The sequence below is a fragment of the Melozone crissalis genome, unplaced genomic scaffold (assembly GCF_028551555.1).
Source record: "Melozone crissalis strain CALT ecotype California unplaced genomic scaffold, PUWL_Pcris_2 ptg000013l_1, whole genome shotgun sequence".
Lineage (NCBI taxonomy): Eukaryota > Metazoa > Chordata > Aves > Passeriformes > Passerellidae > Melozone > Melozone crissalis.
This window is the reverse complement of record NW_026535791.1, coordinates 4,538,272-4,559,924: the sequence shown is the minus strand read 5'-3', so window position 1 is coordinate 4,559,924 and position 21,653 is coordinate 4,538,272. Positions and strand designations below refer to the sequence as shown.

Genomic DNA, 21,653 nt, shown 5'->3' with positions numbered 1-21,653 from the left:
ATTCAAGTCCCCTGGGCCAGGTTAAATTTTCCCTTAATGTGATGCTGTCCTGCTTAACAAGTCGGCAATGCACGTTATCATAGAATCAGAGAATGGTCTGGGTTGGAAGGGACTTTAATGAATGTGTAGTTTCAACCCCCTGAAATGGGAAGGGGCACCTTCCAATAGATCAGGTTTCTCAAAGCTCCATCCAAGCCTGGCCTTGAACACTTCCAGGGATGGGGCAGCTACAGTTTCTCTGGGCATGCTGTTCCAGTGCCCCTCCACCCTCACATTAACTATCTGATTAACTGCCAGAGGATGTTTTAATTCTGGCTTAAGTCAGTCTGTCTGACTGTGAACATCATTGTGAATTTCTTCACAAAGATTATCATATTTGGGGACAGGGTGTGCATATCTTGCTACCGTAAGCATCTAACTCTACATGGTGCTTAGACCATCAATGGTGTTTTTTTTCAGAAGACGATACTTTTCCTTTGAGTCTAAGTATTAAACTGCTGTTTGATTTGCTTAACTAGGTCTCATTTAAACATATCTTGAATATTTCTTACTGTTTTCTGCTATTTGTTTTAATTCTTTTGAACATGATATACATTCAAATACTCAATGACTAAAAGCATTTGCATTTAATGCATATTAAAAAGCATGTGCATTTAATGCATATTGTCTTAAAAAGGAGAATTGGTCAAAAAGTCTGAAGAATGTTTTAGCAGCCACCTCTCAATTCTCTAAATCTTATCCATCTAACCAAATTTTACTTTTACATAAACTAGCATGTATGTCTTTATATGATCAGATTCACTGCTAGCTAAAATTTTTATACTTTAGGAAGTAAGCATTCCTACTTTAATCCCATTCGAATAAATACTCTAAACTCTTGATCATAGAAATTCTTAATCACCTCAAAAGTACTTCAATGAATTTTCAGATTTATCCTTCTATTAATTGCTCCTATGTTGTATCTTCCTTTCTTATAGCCCAGCTGGACACCAATTAAAGTTGTGCATATAATCATCTTGCAGACAAAGATCTTCAAGGAATACGTTCTGCCTTTTATCTCAGAGATAAGAAAGAATTTATTTGGACAAAAATGGGATTTTTAATGCAAGACTTCTGGAAAAACTAAATGATTTTACAATGTCATTAGGTTTATGAAACTGGCTTCAGGGTTTTCCCTGTGAAAACAAGATCAAACTCTTCTTAGAGTCATCATGCTTCCTTAGCACTGTTTTCTTCCTCCTATGGCTCCTAAGGAAAACTACCATAACTTGAAAAGAAATATTAAAATGCTGATAAACCCCTACATGATTTGACTTTGGAAAGCAGTAGTTTTCTAAATGGCAATTATCAGTGCTAAAGCAATGTATGAGGTACTGACACTGATCTGTTTCCTCAGAACGTTGTTCCAGTCTGAAAAAAGGGATAGCACATATACTCACATTGTAATAGCTGTTCAGGTTAATGTTAGAGACATAGTCTCTAAGCAGAATTTTGACTGTAATTCTGTTTTCACACTGCATAAGCCATTTTGACTTTCACCATATTCCCATGCTTTCTGAGTGAAGCTGATTTCATGCTTAACAATGCAGAACAGCTTCTTAATCCAACTATCTAAATAAATTCCTACAAGCTTTAGACACTTTAAACTGAACCCCTGACCTAAGCTACTGATGTTACTATTCCTTGGTGTAAAAAATTGAAATAGGACAAGGATCAGCAACCCATTCTACTGGAATCTGCTCTCACAAAACTTTCATGACTTTGGAAACCTTTTTTCTTTTTTTAAAAAAGTTTAATTTTTTTTCCTTAAATTTTCTCCTGAAAAAGACATATTACAAGGAGAATTTAGGATCTTCTGTAGGTTGAAACCTGCTTACAAAATCATTTAAAGAGAGATATCTTAAAAATCTGGTCCTACTTTTCAGCAGAGACAGTTGCAAACATGCTACTCTTATTGACTTACTATCCATGACTGAACCAGAACTGCAAAAGCTGACTGTATTATTTTCATCTGCTGATAAGCTGTACATAGATGTTTATGTTTACTTAGGTAAAACATAATTTACTATTTGATACCATTGTTGGTCTTAAAGATTTCATAATTCACTATATAGTCTAAATGTTTCTTTTGTACATAATATATTTATCATCAATCAATATTGAAAAAGTTTGACAAGTTTTTTGCACTAAGTTGATTTATTATCGCTCTGGATATAAAATCAAAAGTGCTGCATTGCTCTTCTGTTCTAGGATTGAATAAGGCTTTGAAGTGGTTAAGAATAGAAATCTTGGAAATCATAATTAGCACCTTTGTGGATTACCAAAGAAAGTTCTAGATATTTCAGTTTTGAAAGTTGATAAGCAAGCTGTAACAATGACACTTGAATTGTATTAATGATTCTAAGGAAAGGAGCTATTCTAATGAAAATATTCACTATCTATTTTGTACACATTGCTGCCTTGCATATAAGCAACTCTCTCCACAACTTTCTTAATTCCCTATGACTATTAAGCCTGTATATTCCCAGAACTATGCTTTGCTTAGATTCCTTCCTTGCTGTCTGTGGGCCAACATCCTTCAGAGTCCCATTTCTCCTAGAAATATTAACAAAGCCATCATTTCCCTTAAATAAAATCTTATTTCCTTTTATGCCTTTTTTTGTTCCTGTTTGTTTATTTGTAAAAAGTAATTAAAATAAAATGGGTGTTTTTGTCATCCAGGGAGCCATTGAAGTAAAAAAAAAAGAATGAAGAATGTAATTGGGCTTTTTTTCTTTAATTATGGTCCCTATTATTTTGAAATTATCATTTCCCTGGCAAGCACTTTTTGAAGTATTTGCATTTAGTGAGACTTCTGAAAGCAGTGTAATTATGGGTTGCAGTACAAAACTCAACATCTAGAGCATTTTGATTAAAAAAACAATGTCCAGACAACTCCTCCAAGAGGTATTGCATGCAGACGAACTGAGAGGCATGTAGAAGCTTTAAAGCCAGAGTAATCATGTTGGAATTTGCTCACATTTTATGTCTTTTTTGTATATCTGTGATTCATGAAGGAATGCATAATATGTGCCTATTATCTTCATAGGGGGTATTTCACAGAAACTCAAGTAAAGATTTGTTTCACATCTCTTGTGTGAATTACTTTTGTTGAAGACTGGGTATTTAAATCATTCTTAGTAACTTATTAAATTCTTTTAAAAGATCATTTGAATCACAATTTCCATGAGTTAAAAGGTATTTTTGTTATAATCTTGTGAGAGATGCTATATTATATTGTCATCTCTGGAACAATTCCAAGCTTATCTACACGACTTCTTCACAATTGCAACTAGTCTTATTTATAAGAGGACTAGAGTTTTAAGACATAATTGCAGCACATTGGCAATTGTGGAAGATATTAACTCTTTAGCAAAGGCTTGTGCATATAAAATGAGTATGCCACACACCTATTTATCACACTCCTTTTGATAAATATTTAGCAGTATTTTCTTAAGACAAGTCATGCAGATCTTTATGATTGAAAGAATTAAAAAAAGGGAGTCAGAAAGCATTTAAAGACTGAAGTGAGATAAATTGTATAATTATACATTTTTAAGTGGAATAACAGGCTCCTTTATATATTTTTTTCCTTTTGTTTGAAAACAGTGAGGCTTGAAAAACATCATATGAATTGAAATGGTTATTCTTCAAACAGGAGTTGTCACAGAAGTTACACAGTCGCAACAGCACTGAAAAGTTGCTCATCAATGCTCTGCTGGATCCCAATTTAGTAAACTACTTAAACATATCAAGTTAGGCTACAGTTAAATGAGCAGGAATTTATGCTTTGCTGCCTGAGGACCTTGTAAAAAATGTGTGAAAAACTTCCTAGATTTTTCTTAAATGTCAAATAAAGGTTGAAAAATAGTAACAAAGCTAAGAAAAATTTTGTCATGGCTTACACATATTGTTGCCATTATTGCCTTAAAAATATGATTTAAAGAGTAAGGTCAGGTTATTTATTCTGCCAAGATCTCTAACTTATGTCTGTCTAGATCTATTGATTTCACCGAGTAAACCGATGTATTTTACTGCTACCATAGATAGTAAAAGATAAATGTCTGAGTTTTGAACTTGAATTTTTTTAGGATGTCTGCTTAAATGTATTTTCTCAGAAATTGATTTGCAACTATCAATAGATATTTACATAAGGAAAAAGGGTAACTTTTGCAGAAACCTTTCTTGCATAACTCTGCAATAAAGAAGTGCTTAAAATATTTGAAGAATTATTGCCTAACTGAGGAACTGAAAATATATTGCTGCTTTTTACTGCGTGGCAGATGGACTATTCAAATATGACCATAATAGTAATAAATAATAATGTGTTTAGTGCTTTATATTCTCAAATCTCTATACAAATATTCATTACAATGTTTCCAAAGCAATGGACAAGGAATAATCACTCAGACTTACCCACATTTAATCTGCCTGTGACTTCCCCATTTGAATTGCGAGCATTCACAGTCACATTGTGAGTAGACTGGAGAAGCAGTGATGAGTCCTGAAGTATGGAGAAAGAAAATAAATATGTTAGATAGTACAATTAGAATTGTGAACCATTTTCAAAATTTTGTCTAGTGTTGGTATCAACACAGTCACTGAAAGGTATTTGCAACTACAAAACTTTCCACAGATCTCATCAAATAATGTGGGCAGATATTTCTGATTACTAATACTACGTCAGATTTAAAGTAAGAAAAATAATTAAAAGGAATATGCCAGGTGAACAAAACCTGTGTTACTGGACCAATGAACATGGCTGCTAAGATTTTATCTTTTGGAAAAAATATTTTAGTACTAGATTCAGTACCTGTCAGTAAATAACTCAAGCCATTTAATTGAGTGTGAGCACTCTAAATAGTATGAATTTGAGAATTCATACTATTGTATTAACTTGGTGAGAAACATGCTGTGCATTCTGCTTCCTCAATGGTCCATGCAGTCTGTGGCCTAATTTTGACACCTGGCATCAGCTCTCCAGGCAAGGAAGCTCTAACAGTGAGTGATGGAGAGAGTGGCAGGCTGACTAGATCAGTGCTGACTTTAACAGATGACAGTACAGGTGATTTTCAGAGTAATCACAGTGGCCACTGTCTTTACTTGACATTAAGTATCAGAAAACTATCTGGGTACACAAATCTTATCACTCATTTGGATTAGCAAACTGTAAATACACTGGTAGACTTCAAAAAAAGGGGAGGAAGTTTTCTGCAGTACAGGCGTTTTCATACTAAAGCACACTTTGTCTCTGGAGGACAAGCACTCAGTAAGTGATGAGAAGTGCCTATGCAGATCTCAGTTGCCAAAGCACCAGGGAATACATGATATGAAGAGAGTACCAGCAAGCTGCCTGCTTGTGACCTCAGTGGAGATACCCAGTCCTAAATAAATGAGTGTCTAACTACTGGAATATTATTAAGAGATCAGCCTCTTTCACAGATATGTCTTCTAGTTATTTTTCTGGACTCACCAGAGACCACATAGTAACTTGAAGGGCTAACCCCTGAAAATAACCCCAAGGCATATTTTCATCTCAACTTAATGCTTAGAGTATGAGACAACCTGAGAGTTTTAAACACTTTTTACATGATGAATTTTACTAAAAACACCTCTTTAGTAACAAAACCACAAATCTGATTAAAAAGTAATGAAATAGAAGCAACACACAATTTGGACTCATAAAAGTTACACATTTTATAAAAGAAAACAAACAGTATCTTACAAGTAGGTAGAAAGGCTCTTTCAAAATAAGTCATTAGGTGAGCAAAAGAAATGAATCACACTTTATAAATTATATTGAGAAAACATAAAAGCTCACAGAATTAACATCAATAATGAAAATAATGAAAAGTCTTAGGAAAAAAGTAAGCCATGTGTTAGAATGAATGGTAGTAAGTTAGTATCAATTGGAAAAGGAAGGCCAACAAAGATTGGGGATTGGGTAAATATAGCACATTTAAGTAAATCTGCTAAATGACCCACGGAGCTGGGCATCTTTATTACATTTATTTGATTATCACTGGTTGATTTAAAAATATTTTAGTAATTTGTGGTATCAAATGAAAGTGTGCATAAAATGTACTCTAGACCTGCTGCTGCACACATGTGGTTTTGACTAATTAAAATCTAGTAACATATTTAAAAATGCTCATCTTTTATCTTTCCATGATGTTTCAGCAAAGGTGCAATGGTCTTGCCCACAGCTCTGCGTTGGACTCATAATAAAGGCATAAACTTGTAATAGGCTCCAGAGACAATGCACAGCAAGTAGATTTTCTGCTACATATTTTCTTAGCACTTTGGAGACCTCATTAGGCGAGAAAATCTGTTAGGAGACTGCAAGGAGAGAACTATTAAGGCAAGGGAGAAAGCTGCTTTGAAAGCTGAGAGGGGCTCAGTTCTCCAAGACAAACGTAGAAAAAGAAAGCTTAACAAATAAGTAATGTTAGGAGAATAAACACATAAATGGCAACTCAGGAGACCAAGCTTCAGGCAATTAAGCCTTTAGAGAGTTCAAATATTTAAAAGAAGCAAGGATACAAACAAAAAAACTATGATGAATTATCAGTAGGCAGAGAGAAGCAGTAGCCTGAAGGATCTAATTAATGCACGCTACTAATGATCATGACGGATCATTGGACAGCTAAGCTTATATTAGATGCTGCCACACCTCTTTCTCCTATATTGTACTAAATGTATTAAGAGCTGAAAGGAATATTAAGAGAGCACAAATGGTAGCTTAACACTGCATAACGATCTTTGGGACTAGAGGGAGTTCTTAAACATTAGCTGTGGTGGTCTTAAAAAGTTACATGTCTTACTGGATAAAAAACCTCAAGGGAAATTCACCAAAGCACATAAATAGTTTTCTCACTGTCTGTGAGGCAGAAAAGAATACAGCATAAGAAGCTAAATGGAAATACAGATACAGTAATGCAATTTCACTGTCATAATTAAGAGCTGCTCCTGAAACTAGAAATATTTAGAGAAAAGTAAAAGCTCAGTATAAGTAAAATATGTTAGGATTGCTTAAATTTTCGTAATCAAGCATGTTAACAACCTCGTTCTGATAAATTTATTTACATTTTCTCTTGACATAGCAATATATACACACACTAACGTTTTTCCTAGGTTCAGAAAACTCACATGGCTGCCGATTTCTTCTCAATTACATGTTTGAAGATATGAAAGAGCCATATTTGGCTTTCATTGTCACTGAATAGTATGTTATTCAATGAAATGACCCAGTGGTTGATGGTAACATTTATAAAACATAAAAATTTATTTCATGAGATGTCGGGCTATGGACAATAGTTCTGGAAACTATTTATTTTATTAGCCAGAAGCAGACATCTCCCTACAAAAAATTCACTGGAATAAGTTTCAGAGTCCCCCTGGATAATTACAATACCAATCAGATGCTCTCTTCCTTTTTCTAAACCCACAACTTTCGCACCTTTCCCTTTCTCTGTGGCATTTTAAAGTTAATAATTTTGATAAATATTTGACCAATCTTGGTATTTTTAGTTTACCTCGCTAGTAATAACAACAACAAACTTTTATGTCTAGGTGAACTAGAGAAAATACTAAGTCTTTCCATTTAGACTTGTAAATTTTATATACATATATATATAAACATGTCAGACATCTCATGGCTTTGTCCTTGAAGTGAAAAAAGCTATATATTTTAGAGAAATCGTAACTTTTCCATTGGGATCCACTAATTTTAGAGATATTGAAACTATTCTATAGTGAATGAATAAACAGAACAAGCAACTTCCTAGGGAAGTCTGTATTAAAAAATAATCTCAGTAAAAATAATGAAAACCTTTTCATACACTCCTCAAGTTTTAGCATTACTTACATACAATAACAATTATAATTCCTGTTTGAGCTGCCTAAGAGATAAACATTAATTCTGACAAAGCATCATAACACTGACCTTGTAAAGTGTGCAGAAATATGTGCATATACAGATATACATGAACATACATATATATATATGTTTGTTTTTTTCTTACATGACAGAAACCATGGAAAGTTCAATTATTCAGAAGTGCATTCATTTTATTTAGCATTTTTGCAAGATTACCCACTTACCACTCTTGAATGGATTTCTTTGGCATAAAGAGGGAATAAGAATTCAGATTCCCCTTCCAGTCGAAGGCCTTCTTTTGTAACACGCAGGTGTCCCATTCCAGTCTGAGGAGAAGATGTGAGAATTATGCACAATTTACTATTGTTGCTGTATCTATTTTGTGTTCTTTTCATGAATTAAACATTTTCAGAACTGCCTGCCTCAAGTCTACTGATAAATATACAAATAGTAATGCATTTAAAATTTTGAGAATACCTTATTTTTTCCCAGGAGTAATGTTCTGTGAGAAATTGCAGGTTTCATGAAGTTATTAAACTTGGTTTGTTGTTTTTTGGGGTTTTTTTTGGTGGGAGGAGGGTGTGGAGTGGAAATACAGTTTTATAGTCATTAAATTAAAAAAAAGTGCATTTGTATTGGCTGTGCTGAAACAGCTTTTGTACTTGCCTTCTAAAAATGTAATGAACAATAAACTTTTATAAATGAGTACTCACATAAAAAAACCTTATATTAACATCTCAGGGTTCATTCTATCAATAATATAAGCCTAGAGAACAGACGAAGAGGGATTTTTATTTGCTTTCATTTTCATCAATAACTTCTTTTTAATTAAGTTTTAATTCATTGGCTTAGTTTTTTCTCCTTCAATTGCAGGTCAAGGCTCTTTATCTCATTATCATATACCTTTTTCTGTATCACCTGCTTCTCAGTTTTTTCATCCTTTCTTCCTTAGTCCTTCCTGCTTTCAGCCCAATTATTCTTTCCAGCTGATATCTCTGTTCTTTCTTTTTACTTCCTTTCATCATTATCATAGAATTGATAATGTGAAAAATGAGTGAGGAATTACTTCAGTAAGTACATCTGAGGGTTTGCAGGCCTCAGCTGCAAGGTATTTCACAGGTATTCAGCTAATTTGTAAAGGATTTGCCCATTTCCCTGACATAAAGAGTGACAGAAAACTTGCCAAAAAAACCCCAAGAAACCAAAAAAACCCCAGCCTTCCAGCTAGGCCACATAAAAATATTTCAAGCCAACTGCTGCAAACTACAAGGAACAGATGGAAGAGCTAAATAAAAAAACAATAAACCCAAAAAATTATTTTCACTCTAAACAGTTTTCAGGTAGTTCTTGATGTAAGCAGAGAGATAAGAGGCCACTAATTACACATCAATAAATTGTTCATTGAATGAATTATGCTTGCCACTGAGAAAAGTTATAATTGAAGAGATGGTAATTGTTTTCAAATATATATTCTGACTAATCAGATTATATATGTATATATGTAATGCTAAGTAACATATCACACCAGCCTTCAATAAAAAATCATAGCTATTTTTTTAGCAGACCTGAAAGGAGACAAAGAGAGAAACGAGTTTTGCTTAAATTCCATAGGGTAAGAAATGTTCATTCACTCCACTGGAGAGTACAACCACAATTCTTCCTCAGCAAGATTTGCTTCAGGAAAGAGGCTTTTAGAAAAGCTATTTATGGAATCTGTTTTTCAGGGTTAAATATTTTACTGTTTTGAAATATTTAATGTACTGACTTTTCTCAGTGAAAACAGATTCAGTTTCCAAACTCTACACCACTGCCAAGCTTTTAAAAAGTACCCAGTATATAGTGATACATCCCGTAAGGCCAAACTAAAATACCTATGATGAGCTTTTATAATGACAATTCCTAGCCAGCACTGACTGATTTAAAAATATGTTTCTCTAGCAAAGACTATGGACAGTTTCTTCTAAGTTGCAATACTCCAACATTATAAAGACACTTAGGTTTTAAGGAAAACACTTGAAAAATCTGATGTAAAATATCAGGATATTCTAAAGAAATACCATTAACAAGCATCACCTCTTTTATTAACCAAATTTAGAGTCTGATGATTTCCTCTGAGCTCATACCTCTTCCCATCAGGTGAAAGTAGTTTATGTTAGCTATCAGGTTTAAATGGAGTTTTTATATTTTTATGGAATAAAATAAAAAGAACTAAATAAGTAGCATATTTCAGAATAAGTACAAAAAAATGACATTGACAAATCTGAAATTTAAGAAGGCAGAGGAAGAACTAGTGATTAATTATTGCTCTGAAGCAGACTGGAAAATATTAACAAACTCCTGGGTGGCAATCTCTGTCCTGCCTTTGGCAGGAAGACATTTTTAGTAGAAAAAGAACAAAAAAATTATGTGAAAAAAAATTATGCAATTTACTCAGCATGTTCTTTCTAATGGATTCAGGTTTCCCAGCAATGATTATTGTGCAAATGCTATATAGACAAAGAAATGTCTCTGGCAAAATTGGTATGTCACATGACAAAACTCAGCACTTTTAACTTACCTAGAAGTTCTTATTTTTTCAGTAAATCCAGTAATATCCCTCAGGATTACTTTGTATAAGTATGTTCTCCAGTATGCCATATTTTCTTATATCAGATATTTAATTTAAGCATTGACACAAAGCTCACATTCTCACATATTTGCCTAACAGCCTCATTATCCATTCTCATTGACCACTTGGGAAGTGCAAACCCAGGAAATTTAGATTTGGGTTATGTGCATAAATGACTATCTGTGAGGACTAACATAAACTCTGTAACATGCATGCCAACAATAAAACTGTGGATTTTATATAATGATCCTCATTTCTATTACCTTTGTGACATGCAAACAATTATTATGTTCTTAGTACTACAATATTTGAGCATCTTAAGATTGCAAAAGTTCTGAGTTATGCAGTACAGCAAGATAGGAGAATTCTATTATGTCCCTTTTATAACTGGCAAATTGAAGTTACATAGAATATAAAATAGAGAGATTTAGAATAAACAACCACCCCAATGCATTGAGATCCAATGCTAAGCTCCATGAAAAGGCAGAGCATAATATTTACACATAATGTTCTCTCAACAACCACTCTGCTCCTTACATTACCAATTGCTTTTTACTGAGTATTGCGGCTTCCTCAGTAGTGAACAAATGTGATGCTTTCTGTTTCAAGGATTTGATTCTGTTCCTATTCAAATAACTGAATATTTGAATATATTTCTAGTGATTTGAGGAAAGGGACACAATATCTATTAGTTAGATGTGGACTTTGATGCAGTCGTACAACAAGCTATTGCTTAGGGTGGGGGGTAAAAAAAGTGCTCCATAAAGACAGGAAATGCATGGCAAGTCGGAATTCTGGTTATCCTGATGCTGGTGACTGTCACTGCTTGAGTTTGCTGGCCCTGAGCTGTAACACACTGTTGCACATGCAGATATAGCTGAGACTCACATTTTGTAATTACTCAAAGCCCTCAGCGAGGCAGGGACGCAGCTGTACAGCAGGGAAGGATGAAATGGCATCTTGCAGACAGCAATCAGGTTTTACTGCTGCAAGGAGCTGACTAGCGTGGAAACTGCTGGCAGCTGCCAAACTCTTGTGTACCAAAGATGCAACTTAGCATTAGTGTTCACACAGGTGTGACCAGTTTTCATTTCAGAACTGTTTCACTTATTCTAACTGCAGCAACAGGATGCCTTCAACTATAGTAGAAACATTTTTTCATACTTTGAAAATGCTCCCAAGCAGGTAAGTGCTTGGAGAAAAAGAGACAAAGCCTTCTACCACAAACATTCAATCTCTGAATCCTCATAAAAGCTCATCAAGACTACTTGATTGAGAAGTCCTGGTCTAAAAGACATTTGACATCTAGCTTTTCAGTGAATTATCTATATAGATACTCCAAAACCAGCTGAAATGAGTAGCCACCACTGCAGAATTCTAGGCAAGATGCACTGTGTTGTGGAACATCTGGATGAGAGGACCATCTTGGATGTCTTATTTTCTTAGACTCTAAACAGACTCTAGACTATTAGGAGTGGAAAACAAGCAGATGCAGCTCTAGGGCTCTTGCACTCACAGTGAGTTGCTCTCAGGTAGCTGAGTCTCATGCTGCCTATGGCATATGGAAGCAAAAGAGCATCAGGTGATTTATCTGGGATTTATCTCCCAGGATTATGACAATGTAGGTCTGCTGCTGTAGTCATGTGGCCATTAGAAATGAGCATGAGGCATGGGGAACACTCATTCAGTTTAAAAATGAGTATTTCTAGTCACCTAAATTTGACGAATAACATAGTTTTTATTTTCCTACCAACACTGAAACTGGCTCACTGATACACACTGGCTCACTGAATTTGGTCAGCCACTCTCAGTATCGTATGTCACACCATATCACATCATATCATCATTGTTTCTGTACCTTCTCAGCATTAGACTCAAATGCAGTCCTCAGGCTTCTCTGAGGAAGTGAAATTGAACTTCTGCTCTGTGTATCAGCTAATAGCTGCAAGGGAAGATGTGTATTTTCTCCTTTTGGGGAGAGATCAAATACTGGAAAGAGGCTAACCCATATGCTAGCATAGTTAAACCAAAGAAATTCTCAAAGTTGATTCTGACATAAGTTTGAACACATATTTAATTCAAATCAAGTAGCTTCCATCTCAGGAGTTAAAAACATGTTTGATTTGCAGTATCTGCTCCCTGAATATTCAACTTTTCCATATATTAAAAGTAAGTCCACACACATTGTAGTGGTCGAATGAAAGCAGTAATGATATTAACTTCAGAGCAGAAAGGATACAGCATTTCCACTCAGTTAAATCCTTTCAGTTAGATCCTTCTTTCTTGTAGGATCCTTACATCCTCCTTCCAGGCCAGATCAGGGAAAGACCTTTCCAAGTTCAGACCAAGACACCACTTGTTGTGGCCCAAAGCTAGTTAAATTAATGGCTTTATAGATTCAGTTTGCACTGCAGCACTTCTTGCAGCAATTACTATTTAGAGAACTTGCTTTGCAAACAAGAGTGTAGTGTTTCATTGAGATAATAGGACTGTGGGTAGAGATTGTTAAAGAGCAATCAGCAAAACAGGATTGGTAATGAATCTGATGAAACTCTCTGTTTGACTTACAATATCAATTTTGGAGCTAAGTACGTGCTTGGTATAATAACATTTCTGATGCCTCATCTCATTTTCAGTTGCAAGGACTCTATTTGCTGGGCTCAGACAGAGGTTATCTGACTCATCTGCGTAGATGACAGTGGAGTAATTTCAGCCAAAGACATTGGTCAAATCAGAGCCCTTGGCAACAGCAAGCACTCCTGGTGTAGAAGTTAGTCTCACCTGGCTTAGGGCTGGATACAAACCAAAACAGCATTTATGGACAAGAGTGAAAAGTGGGTAGATAATATTTCGAGATTTAGAAAAGTAGATGACCACTTTGAATTCAACAGATTTGTAAGAAAACAGCTATGAATTATGCAAATTATCAAACCACTGATGTTTGCTTATTTTTATAACATTTCTTTCATAAAATAGGATTCATACTTAAGATGTATATTTTCAAGATATTTTCAGGTCCTCTTTCATCTTTGTCCTGATATACAGAATAACAGATTTCCTTACTTAAAGTATTAATTAAAACAGGTGTTACTCAAGAGGAAAGAATATATTCTCAAAACAGATTCAGTTTTAGCTTAATTTCCTTGTTCACCAAGGACCATATTCTGTCTTTGGTTCTGTACCGCACAAATATTAAAAAATGCTATTACATCTGGCATTACATCTGCTTGGTTAGAAAAACTGACTATGAAGAAATAGACTTCTACTCCCACTGCTACATGTCTTTATTCAGGAATTAGGTTTTTATAAGTTGGGTAATTAATTTTATTATATTAACATTTGTAATTATGCAACTTAGCTTAAGAAATGGAATTAAATATTTTCCTTAGGTTTGCAAAGGCTCTCCAAAAGGGTCTTCTTAATCCAGTTTTAAACTTGCATGTACACTCTAATCTGTCTGTACTCACATTTTTATAACTCTTTATTAATATTATAAACTATTCCAAATATACACTTAAATGTTCCTCAACACACTTTTACATACACGATTTGATTCATAATATAATTCAGAATAAACAAACACTTAAGAAAATATATTTAAACGAAAATATGTATCACTACTGAAAAGTCTTTCTTTGGCAACAGCTTTCTGCAGTTAGTATCTCAGTATCTTTCTACTCAATTATTACTTTCTGCATAAAATATTTAGAAAGGTTGCAAAATACAGCTGTTTAGGATTATTCAGAATAGAAACTATGGCATGTTCATATTCTGACATGAAAATTTGGATGAACATTTATGAAATACTCAATAATTTATTTTATTTAAGTATTAGGTAATGCAACATTCTCAATATGACAACTAATTCCATGGAGGACCCACTGGTTAATCACAAAATGCATGGGAAGGCTGTACAAGTATGCTAATGTATGTCTATGGTGAAGGAGATCTCTTGGTCTAAGTGTTCTTTACTGTACCTTTTCATTGCTGTCTGCTCTGGTTTTAGGTGCTCCAACTGGTTGAGCATCTCCAATTCAATAAGGTATGCTATTACACAGTCTATTAAGTCTCACTGTCTGAAAGTGTTAACTGATTTTCAGTTAAAATTTTGCTTTCTTAATTCATTACATTCATAGTTTCATATTTCTATATTTCCTTAAGTAAGTCCCTCAATCTTCAGTGCCTCAGTTTATCAAGTGCTTGAATAGTTGTTTACACAAGTATTTTATTAAAAAATCACTTTTTTATTTCAAAGTACATATTCTATTTATAAATTTAGAGCATTACCATTATCCACCAACTAAAAAATATATATATATATATATAGTAAAATTATATATAGCTTGCTTCTCAACGTCTTATTAAATGAACTATCAACAAATTACTATTGCCTTACAGAAAACTTTTATAAATAAGGGGAAAAAAAGAATTTTTAATGCTTTGCCTATATTCATTTTTAATGGGAACCCCAGAAATTTAGAAGGGTGCTATGTCTGTGATACAAGTTCCTGGGAATGGCTACATGGATAGAGTACTCCCTAACTAAAAGTAGGCCAAAAGAAGAAAACACCTGCCAATATCTAGAAAACCCTGTATGTTTTTGTGCAACTGTGGCAATTTCCCTATTTATTCCAGTGCCAGAAATTTAAGTGCGTAATGGAGAAAGTAAAAGCCCGCAATCTATCTGAAATGTACAGAAACACTCACAGTTCTCATTTCCTTTGTCTCTATGTCCAGCTGAGGTGCAGGTACAAGAGCAGGGCAAACATTTATCCTGTTCTTAGGAAAAACCATGCTTAGGATATGCATTGTTGGACTGGACATTGGACACTGATTGACTTGGCCCTCCACAGACCAAGTCACTCCCTGTCATGATAAGGTGACCTGGGAGTTATTCTAAGGCTTAGTATTAGGACTTGACTCTTCTTGTTAGCCTTAAACCCAAGTAAGGTTTGATATGGATGGCAGAAGAACTTGAGATTGAGCACAGATTTGAACTATGTTTGATTAGCAGTGCATCTAAAGCTATAAAGACCTGTCTACTTCTCTTATACTGTGCTTAAAATTTTTGTCAGAGGAAAAAAAAAACTCCACACTGAAGAAGAGGCAACTAGTTATCCTGGTAAACAGTGCAGCTTCATTGCTATCTGTCCTTATCAAAATGAAATACAATGCAATTTCCTTTCTTATTCCAGGAGACCACGATAGCTGCGGTATCCACTAAAATCTATGGAAAACATGGGTGTCTCCATCAGAGGCAAAAAAAATTCAGAAATAATCTTTGGCATACAACTGTTCCTGGTGTTATGATAATGTGACAAAACCTAAATAATACAATAACCGAATTAATGAGGGGTTTCTGAAAAAGATTTGCTAGAGCATCAGGAATGGTAATCACCTCATCAGGTGCATTTTTCACACCTGAGTTCAAGAGACCTAGCATGACAATCCTGGCCTGGAGCTAGTGTGACCTCCAGCCTGAGCCTTGGAAGTTTTGAATGGTACCCCCACACTGATATAACCTGCTAATTCAGTGAGCAAGCATTCTTAACAATACCCAAGTTGTTAAGTTTTTGCAAAGGAGAAGAGCCAGGACAAGACAATTACAATGCTTATTGCTGTCCTCCATACAGACCACAACACATTAGCATCTACCTTCAGAACCCAACTACCCAGGCAGTTTACTTTTTATACTTATCTGTTTGTCCACTCCTCATGGCTGTAATACCCCAACTAGGGGAAGGAATATTGTGGGGAAAAAGTCAGAAGCCTTGCTGAAGTCAAGGTAAATAATATTTTGTGGCCTCCCATCATCTATAATTCCGGACATTTTATCATAAAATGGCAATCAGATTGGTCAGGCATCATTCACTCTTGGTAAACCCATGGTCCCCTTTTTCTAAAGACCAGTGCAACACTTGCATTCCTCCAGCCACCCAGGATCTCCCCAGTCTCCAATATCTTTCAAACACTGTAGAGAGTGACTCTGCAAGAGACTCTGTTGCCATTTGCCCTTTGTAATTCTTAACTGAAGCTGAGCTTTGGCATTTCTGACACAGAAAGCCTGACACATTTCCTGGCCCAGACACTGTTTAGAAATTTCTTCTTTGTAGCCTTTATCTACTTCCAACTCTTCTATACTACTTTTTCACTGAAGCTCCATCACAAGTAACCTGCCCAGCTAAGCCAGGAAATTTATCTAACTATCAGGACTGATCCATCCTACATTTGGAGGATACAGTCCTTAAACTTGATCATGCTTTTCTGGGTAACTTTACCCTTCAGATCTGGCTCCCATGGGATCCTGTGAGTAGCAGATCCAGCTGTGTGCCACCTTTAATTGCCCTCTTCAGAAGCTGTTGCTGACACCCTCTAGAAATCTTCACTGCTTGCATCCTGCCACACTTGTCTTACAGCAGATATCAGAGACATGGAAGGTCCTCTCTTTCAGACCTAATGGATGCTTCAGAATCGTCCACAGGACTTCTGACATCCTTGCAGCCTTAAACCCCTTAAGATTCTTCATTTTCTAAACTCTTAAAACTAGTAGTCCCTTTTAGTGCTCAGAAAGCCTCATTATGTTAAAAACAGAATCTGAAATTTCCATTACATGAGAAATGTGATACATTGTCCAGGGGAAAAAACCCAACCCTTTTTCAAACTGATTTTCATGCAAAAAAAATGGTATTTTTTAAATTACTCTATTTCACCATATTCACCAAACTCAAGGCATAATTATTTGAATGTCTTCTCTGAAACAGCTGGATATAATGAATTCACAGGTTTCTTTGCTTATTCCCACAAAAAAACTTGAGACACTGTCCCTCTGAACTGCAAGAGAGAAAACGGAAAAAAAAGAATGAGGCACAGCTGATACCTTTGAATTAATGTGCACAATTTGGAGATGCCCATATGTTTTTTAATTGGGCAGCATGAGAAAAGGGATATATTCTCTGTTCAGGTTGTTCTCTTTTAGTCTAGCTTTTATGAAATGCAATGAAGTGAAATGAAATGAAACAATGAAATTCTGTTCCATTTAGTCATCTACATTTGATGCCAAAGGCCTCTCAAACAATAGAGCTTAGAAAAGTTTCTGCCTTTCATCATTCCAAATTTGTAAAAGGAGATCAAACTCTATTCATCTTGCAGCATATCTGTGTCTGGTTCATGTTCTCCTTTATCAGCTTAGCTTCTTTGCTGGTATTTATCACACTGTCTGGTTTTATGGGGGTTAAGGCAGGACATGTGTGCATGGATTAATTCAATGCTTCAAGCTCTGTTCATAATTTCATTATTATCTTAATCTGGATCTCTGAATAGACATAGCATGTGATTTTTGTATACTGCAAGTTATTACTTAATGAAAGAATCAAGGATGCTTTATAGAAAAAGAGAACACTTTTTATACAACTAAAGAAACTTTGATGTCTAAATAACCAGTTTGTCAGCTCTGAGTGGGCTTGTGAAAGGGCTGTGCTATAGAATCACGTCAATCAATCACTAAAGCACCAACACCTCTATTATTGAAAATCTGTTTTCCTTATAAAATTATATACTGCAGTCATATTATGCTTGAATTTTTCCTTCAGCATACACTCTCTTCAGGACTCTACTATAAAAATATATTTTAAAATGTTGGCGACATTTTTTCTAAGTACATTTATCAGCCTTAGTGACAATACAAATTGTTTCTTGAATAAATACAATATCTATTATGAATATTAAACATAGTCCTATAATCTCTAAATGTATTCTAGGTATACTACACAGTATACCTAGAATACATTTAATAAATGTAAGTGTTATCACAGTTGACAGGTTAATATTTGCTAAATAACTGATGATTGCATATAGGATAATATTTTGCAATTATTTTTAAACTCTTTCCAGTCATGGGAATTCTTAATTGGGTAAGTGTGATATACATCAATCAACTCATTTCCTAAACAGCAAATACTTGTCAAGCTTGGAACTCACGAATCATAAAAATATAATTCTGACACTATACTGATACTTCTCTTTTCAAACAGCAACAAAATACTTGGAGAAATAAATGCTTAATTCCATCATGAAAAGGGTTTTATGATAGTATTGGTAATTTATTATAACTATTGCACTAATTCTTCATAATTGGTGTTTCCTTTGACACAGGAAAGAACTGTGATGCTTCAATTATATGCTTGCAGATTTGAATGTACACTAAACATCCTTCTCAGACTCAGTGGCTAGCACTGCTTCTCTGTGATTCTCTGGGTGAGATTTCTGGTATCCTCAGAGTTACTTCTTGTCTTGAGAGATGTAGTCTATTAATACAACACCCAGTAAAAGAAGTTCTCTCTTCTTAACAACATCACATTCACTTTTGCTGAGGATTGTGACATACCTGTGCACTTTGCACGAATTAATTTACAGTTGATATTTATCTGAATTTCAGTATTTCCCTAAAATTATCCCAAATTAATGAAGGCATTACAGTTAAGTCACTATCCAATTGGGCACATAGGCATACAGATTCTTTAACACAGAATTAGGAAATTCCTTGTAATTGTGGCATTCACAGCCCTTTCACTCTGTGGAAGGATGTAAACCTGCACTGCTAGAGCTGTTACTCCACTGCTCTTGTTGCAAAAGCGTAAGGACACTGTCCCTCAGCAGACCAAGGCATTTGGTATCTTCCACACAGGAACCACACAAGGAGATGGGCATTCCTGTAAGTAGACTTTCTATTTTTTTAAAATCCTCACCGGTATCAGAGAAGAAATACCCAAGCTCATATGTAGGAATCAAATCAACAAAAAAATATTTTTTAAAACTCTGTCAAAATAGAACCCTGAGCCACACAGAAAACAAAAGTTTTTCATGCTCTCTGTGATTTATGACAGGCAGGCACTAAAAGCATATCTTCCATGCGAGCTGCATAAGAGAAAAATTATGTGTGATCTAAGATGTTTTGCACTCTAATCTGTATGGCAGTAACAGTGCTGTAACGAATTCATGTAGGGGAAGACCCTTCACAGGAATTCAAGCACTAAAAACCATATTAGTAAGTAGGACTGAAAACTAAAATACTTTCTTTTTAGTGAGCATAGAAATATTTATGTTAAGATGAAGTGGTCTTCCCTTAGTGACAGAGGTGCAATAACAATAGATAACAGAAACTTTCTTCAGTAGCCAGGGCAGAGCTGTAGAAATTTATTATTATGGTTTTTCTTGTAACAAGTCTATTCAAATCATCTGTGTATCACAACTGCATGTTAGGAGCAAATTAGCTTAGCTTCAATATTCACTGATGCATTTTATTACATCCTGACTAAAGTCGTATCTTGCAGACTTCTGAAACATACCCTTTAATCTACTACATGCAAAATTCCATTATAAATATATATATGACAGTGGAAAGTTATTAAATTTATTTCTGAATTATGTAGCTGCTGGGCCTCAAGCATGAAGTACTGATAATTGCCTCCAAGCTGTAATTAATTGGGCAAATAAATTATTACATTTTAGATGCTGATAAATAGGAGAAATAAGCTAAAAAACCACAGCAGCTGTCAGCAATATTTTAACTAAGGAATTCTGTATGAGATAAAATTACAGCAAACACATTTATAAACTATCAACTAAACAGAGATTATGAGACAACATCAAAATACATTCTCATAGAATGGTTAGAATTCACTGCAATCTAAAGCATCAACAACCTCAGTATTTCAAAAATTATTACTAATATAGAAATTATATATGAGGAAGTATATAGATAGATTTTTCTAACATACTTTCAGCCAAAGTACAAATCACAATTGAGAAGAAAGAAAAAAGAACCATCCATTACCTACAGAGAAGCTGGTTTACATGCAAAATAAGTGAAGGGTGAGGCAGGGAAGAGAAGTCAAGAATGGAAAATTAAAGAGGACACTTACTGGGGAAAACCACATCACTTTAAGAATCCAAATTGTCAAAGAAAAATTCACAACTAGGATGATAAGCAGGAGGAGAACAAACAGGTAGAGACAACGCTTTCTCCAGCCATAAATTCCAATTTTGTAGACATATTCATTTTTCGGCCTCTCTAGGCTCGTGCCTGGTGTCGTTGTCATGTACTGTTCACGTACCATCTGCTATGTAAAGGAAAAAAAAAAAGAAAGGGAACTGCTTAGTTGCTTAATTTAAGTGACAATACTTATATAAAACTCCAAGGAAAATATAAAGATATAATTGTAATAGCTAGGAACTAGAAACTTTATGAAGTTTTACCTGGAAAGCATTTTTATTCTGCTCTTTTCAACTTACATCTTAGTTTTTGATACACTCAACATGATGTTTTAATATATGAACTGCATTAACTGCTGTTTTCAGGAGTCTTAAATTTATTTCATCCTATAAAGAATGGAAAAACTTTCCTCCCATTTGTCATAATATTCAAATTCTCCCATCATAAAATATTTCATGCCATCATATCATAATCTACAGCTCACAAGTATGTATCAGTTGGAATGCTAATAAATATTAGGCTTCAGAGTATGTATGTAAAGAAATTAAATTATTCTTTATGATGTACAGGAAATAATGATTTCTCAATTAATCAGATATTCATATTTAAAGATATATCAACATTAAAACCACTGCCTAATGGGTTTAAACAACTTGACTTTATACTATAGTTCCTAAAGAAGCATTGTTTCACTTTATACTATAGTTCTTAAAGAAGCATTGTTTGAATTTAAAGGAATCTTAGAAGGTTGCATTTCCTTAAAAGATGAGAATATTCACTAACTTCCACATTTACAGCGCAGAGACCAGCAACAATTTGAACCATTCATTAAAGCTTACAATTTTGGCCAAAAGAATGAAAACTCAGCAGCTGAAGCCGCTTATCAAGAACAACAGTAGGCAATATGTGTCTCATTTATACTGAGCAAAAAAAGCAAAAAAACTCTAACCCTATCATGGATGTCAGAAACAAAATAGGTATTGCAAAGTCAAGCCCTTCCCATGAGCCAGGTATGTCCACAGGCATCTTACATCCAAAAACTGCTCCACTTTGCGATAACATAATGTTCACAAATGAGAGTGCCTTCAGAAAGGTTTCACACAAGGTCTACTCTCAATTTTGAATTTCCTCCTATC

The 21,653-nt window shown here is 34.7% G+C and overlaps 1 protein-coding gene across 2 annotated transcripts in view; it reads right to left on the bottom strand.

The window, feature by feature from the left end:
* SGCG (sarcoglycan gamma) overlaps positions 1–21,653 on the bottom strand; it is a 102,809-nt gene that overhangs the window by 30,632 nt on the left and 50,524 nt on the right. The window contains exons 3-5 of one of the 2 annotated variants that reach the window (XM_054271735.1): positions 20,447–20,644; positions 8,143–8,244; positions 4,456–4,543 (exon numbers count right to left, since the gene is read on the bottom strand). In XM_054271735.1, the coding sequence (XP_054127710.1) occupies positions 4,456–4,543; positions 8,143–8,244; positions 20,447–20,641 (385 nt within the window). In that variant the 5' untranslated portion in view covers positions 20,642–20,644. The remainder of the gene's footprint in view (positions 1–4,455; positions 4,544–8,142; positions 8,245–20,446; positions 20,645–21,653) is intronic. The other variant, XM_054271736.1, reaches the window with a different exon arrangement.